We start from the raw sequence: 4409 nt of genomic DNA, 5'->3' as shown, positions 1-4409 counted from the left end.
AATAAGAAGTTAACCAATCATTAAAGAGAGTACACATGACCCACACAATGTGACTATTAAGTAATGCATGTCAAGGATTTCATTAAAACCATTAAATCTACAACCTAAATTCATCATCTGTAATCTCTTCAAGAACCAGACTAAGCCAAATCAACTAGTATAACCAGTAGCAAAATTGTTGGTTCATTACCTCCAATAATAAACCTTTTGGTCATATAACCAATCTAATATCAATGATGTAATATTTATGTAAATAAGTAAGATTACCCCTAATCATGCAGCCTCTGGCTGTGTATCACCAACACTTTCCAACGCGTAACTGTTTGGAGTGTATGAATACGCTATGATAGAAGCTCCGATCGCAATGGACATTCCAATGCAACCCCATAACCACTTCCTATGCCCCCTTTTCCTTTCCCTATGCCTCCGTGCCACCTCTGCACAAGTTCACACCAAACAACCATGTCGTAAAATAATCCTAATATTACTCTTGCTCTAAAAAATGATTTAAAAATTCCAAGATAGTTTTGGTTTTAAAAAAGGGTAAAAGACGAGAGCTTCACGTATGCCAGGCGTTAGCTACATCTCTTCTATATATTAGCCTTTTTAAGAAGTGAACCATTCATACTCTATTCCATAGTTATTAAAGGCGCTAGGCGCACTCAAGGCGCATAGGCCTCGCCTTAGGCCTAGGCGTAAAGCGCAAAAAAAGCAAGGGTCTGAGAAAAATAAAGCGCATAATGAAAAAAAATAAAAAAATTAAAAAAAAAATATATTATGTATATGAAAAAGAATACTATTCATCAAATAAAATAAACAAAATCTATTATATAACAATTTATATCATCTATTTAGTACCAAAAGTCATAAAATATTAGTGTATTAGTGTAGAAAAATAGTTTTCCCTAGATAATAGTAGAAATCTGGCGAGAATCTTGTCGGAATGTAGAGAGTTTGGCCGGAAACTCTCCGGAATCTAGGAATCTCGCCGGAATGTGTGCCTGAACCATCACCTGGAGAATTAAAGCGCAATTTCCTCAACTTAAAGCGCAACTACCTCGCCTCGCCTGAAAAATGGGCCTAGGCGCAAGGGGCGATGGCTTTTAACAACTATGCTCTATTCATCCTTTTGGTCATTTTTTGCATATCAACATCCTTGAGACCCTAAGGTGTTTTTGGAATCTCCTCGTGCGTGCTTTTTAAAAACACGATTAGGCCACTTACACTCATGAGAAAAAGAGACGAAAAGAATAAGCATATACCCATAGATTCAAGGTTGTTTTGGGACATTTCATGGATCATAGCTTCATAGTACTGCATCCTGTCTCGTAGCCTGCAAATCTCTTTATCTTTAGATGCTATGATGACCTGTGCAGCCAGCTCAGCTTCTGCCTTTGCTTCAGCCTTCCCCAAGGAATCCGCGACAAATCTAGCAACAATAACTTCCTCAGATAACTGCTTCACTGCATTGATGTCAAACTGTATTGTAGAACTGCAATCACTTGATGAGGGTGCTAGTAGGAAGTTGCTGACTCTGTGCCAGTGAGTAAACATAGCAGCAACATCATCTTCAGCAGCCTTCCGTTTCTCGATCTCAACAAGGAGATTTAGCCTTGTGCTACGCAATTCTAATTCTAAGTTGCCCCTACAAGAAGCTATACTTGACATAGATCCATCTGACGAGAAATCTGTGCAGAAGTTCGCAAATTAGAATAGTTGAAAAAAAAATACTCACACCTAAAGGTGGCAATATGGGTGGGTTGGAACGGGTCAAAACCCAAAACGGGTCGGGTTGATCGACAAACACATTTTTGTCCCTTTTCGTGTAAATAAGTATGGCATTGGTTATGATAAAAAAGACAATATTAGTTACAAATTATCTAAAATTCTAAATCTTTGGGTAAAAATGATTTCGGAGATTGTAAGCATCAAAGATAGATTTTTGGTGACTTTCAACCCATTGACCCGTTCGGTTGTCACCCCTTTTATGTGACAAAAGTTTTCAGGATCTTTAGAAATGCATATTAATATGAATAAACTGTGAAACTAGAAAATGGATCTCAAGATTCTAGATACAATGCATATAAGCGTGATGAAAGAGTAGAGACCCATAATTAGCTATACCGATACCGTACCGTACCGTACCGTACCATACCAAATATTTTGGTACCGGTACCGGTACCCAGTTTTGGCGAATTTCAGTATCGGTATTTTCTGTACCGGTACCACGCTCATCCCTATTTTTAACCAACTGCATTTTGAGCTTTCAGATTCAAAAATAAACATCCAAATCTCAAACAGAAGCTATTTATCAACTTTCTTCTCTTAAGACAGATTGTAAGGGTGTTAAATAGTGTCTGTTCGTGGGTTAGTGGGTCGAACACGACACAAACCCAAACACAACACAAACTCCAGAATCATGACAAACACGTAAACCCGAACACATCACTAAATGTCTAAATAATTAATATAAAAATATTTGCTAAATGTCTAAATAATTAGGCTATGGGGTATAGGGATGGTGGTTTGGGTCATAGATTGCCACGTATGACGATGGAACCACCACTACACTGCCCCCTGTGCAAACCATGGTGGTTCGCATGGTTTAATCCATGGCAACCATGACCCTCTTTCTATTAGTTAGGGGATTTTGATTGGTGGGGGTCATGGTCCGCACCATATAGGGTGGTGGATGAGGATGAGGTGACATTTTAGGGGTGTGCAATAACCGAATCGTTAACCGAAATCGAACCGAAAACCGACATAACCTAACCGAAATTAACCGAAACCGAATTAACCGAAAGTCGGTTAACGGATATTTTTTTTACCATCGGTTAACCGAAATTAACCGAACCGAGCCGAATCATTTATTTTTTATATATTTCTAGCTTTTATACTTCTATTTCATGTTTTATACTTTCATTTCATGTAATAATACCTCTATTTCATTTATTTATTTATGCCTTCATTTCATTTATTTATACCTTCATTTCATTTATTTATACCTCCATTTTATGTATTTAAACATCTATTGATGCATTTATACCTCCATTTCATTTATTTATACATCCATTTCATGTATTTATACCTCAATTACATTAATTTTTAAGCAAAAAAAATAGCCCTTGTTTGAATTGGTTATTAACCGAAAATTAACCGAACCGAAAACCGACGAATTAACCGAACCGATTAACCGATGACTTCGGTTACGGTTACAGATAATGCTAATAACAGAACCGAACCGTGCACACCCCTAGGTGACATGGTGCTGTCGTGGAGGATGGTGGTGGTCATTTGGGTCATCACCGCACCACATAGCCTATAAAGGGTCCTAATAATTTCACACCCTAAAATCTTAATTTCACACCCTGTATACGGGTCGTATAACGTTATACAGCCCGTATAGAATAATTTAACATGACAAATATTTGGCCATATAATGTTATATGGCTCGTATAATGTTATACGGCTCGTACACATAGAGAAAATATTAGGTCGCATAACATTATACGGATCGTATAACATTATATGAGGTTTGGGTAGTATAACATTACATGGGTGTGTAACATTTCAGAATCATAAAAGAAAAAAAACAACATTTTGTTTACCTTCAACAGCATCATAATAATCCCCAATTTGATTCGACACCACACTCATATCCTCAAACCCTAGCCTCCCAAAATCATCATCTACATCAATCGAGCTAGCAATACTCACCGAATCACACCGAGCATCTGCAAACCCATCATCATCTGAATCAAACAAACAACTATCCAACATTTTTTCTTCTCCATTTCCACCCGATTGAACCTCAAACACATCGAGTCTCCGATTAGCATTCGATGTCTGGATGTGGGTTGTTAGTGGGTTGTTTAAAGTCGACGAATTGCGGCTGGATGTCCGGTGTTCGACTAGATTTTGTAAAGCAATTGTTGTCAACGTCGGCATTGTTTATGACGCCGTTCTGCGCTCCAAGATTGTGGGAGGGGGTCGGCGATTACGACAGCAAGCGTTTAAATAGAGAGTATTGGTTTGAATTGGAAGTTTGGGTGGAGAATCTTAGAAATTTTTTTTACACGTGTAAACTTTGGTGTCACTTTAATTTTTATTTTTTAATATATAGAAGTTTTGCCGTTTAGATAAAAAAAAAAAACTTTATTTTATTTTTTAATTTCTGTTTATAATAAACAACTAGCGGTAAGACCCGTTTACAAACACGGGTCGTTTCTTAGAAAACCATGCATATCCCATATTGACAGAGAGTAAAAAAATAATTAGTGCAGACTTATAAAATTGATATACACTAATGATCAATAGGTTTATTCAACAACAATTCCATTATGTTGATAACAAACTACTTTACAAAATTACTTAAATGATAGGGTGATTTGTGATTTTGTAAAAATGTT

The 4409-nt window shown here is 36.9% G+C and overlaps 1 protein-coding gene across 1 annotated transcript; it reads right to left on the bottom strand.

Annotated features, from left to right (window-relative positions):
• Positions 1-273: 273 nt before the first annotated feature.
• Positions 274-3948, bottom strand: LOC110864156. Its single transcript, XM_022113221.2, has 3 exons — positions 3609-3948; positions 1263-1688; positions 274-437 (listed from the first exon to the last, which is right to left on the bottom strand). Exons 1-3 carry the CDS (start codon positions 3946-3948, stop codon positions 274-276), a joined length of 930 nt encoding a protein of 309 aa, XP_021968913.1.
• Between the last annotated feature and the right edge of the window lie 461 nt (positions 3949-4409).

This window comes from Helianthus annuus, chromosome 6 (assembly GCF_002127325.2).
Source record: "Helianthus annuus cultivar XRQ/B chromosome 6, HanXRQr2.0-SUNRISE, whole genome shotgun sequence".
Taxonomy (NCBI): Eukaryota; Viridiplantae; Streptophyta; class Magnoliopsida; order Asterales; family Asteraceae; genus Helianthus; species Helianthus annuus.
This window is presented reverse-complemented; position numbering and strand designations above follow the sequence as displayed.

Bases quoted from the DNA above. Each gene is read 5' to 3' on its own strand.
- LOC110864156 (XM_022113221.2), bottom strand. From the start codon at position 3,948: ATGCCGACGTTGACAACAATTGCTTTACAAAATCTAGTCGAACACCGG. The intron at 1,689-3,608 runs GTAAACAAAATG...ACTTCTGCACAG, and splicing joins TTATTATGATGCTGTTGAAG to ATTTCTCGTCAGATGGATCT. The intron at 438-1,262 runs GTATATGCTTAT...GAACTTGTGCAG, and splicing joins AAACAACCTTGAATCTATGG to AGGTGGCACGGAGGCATAGG.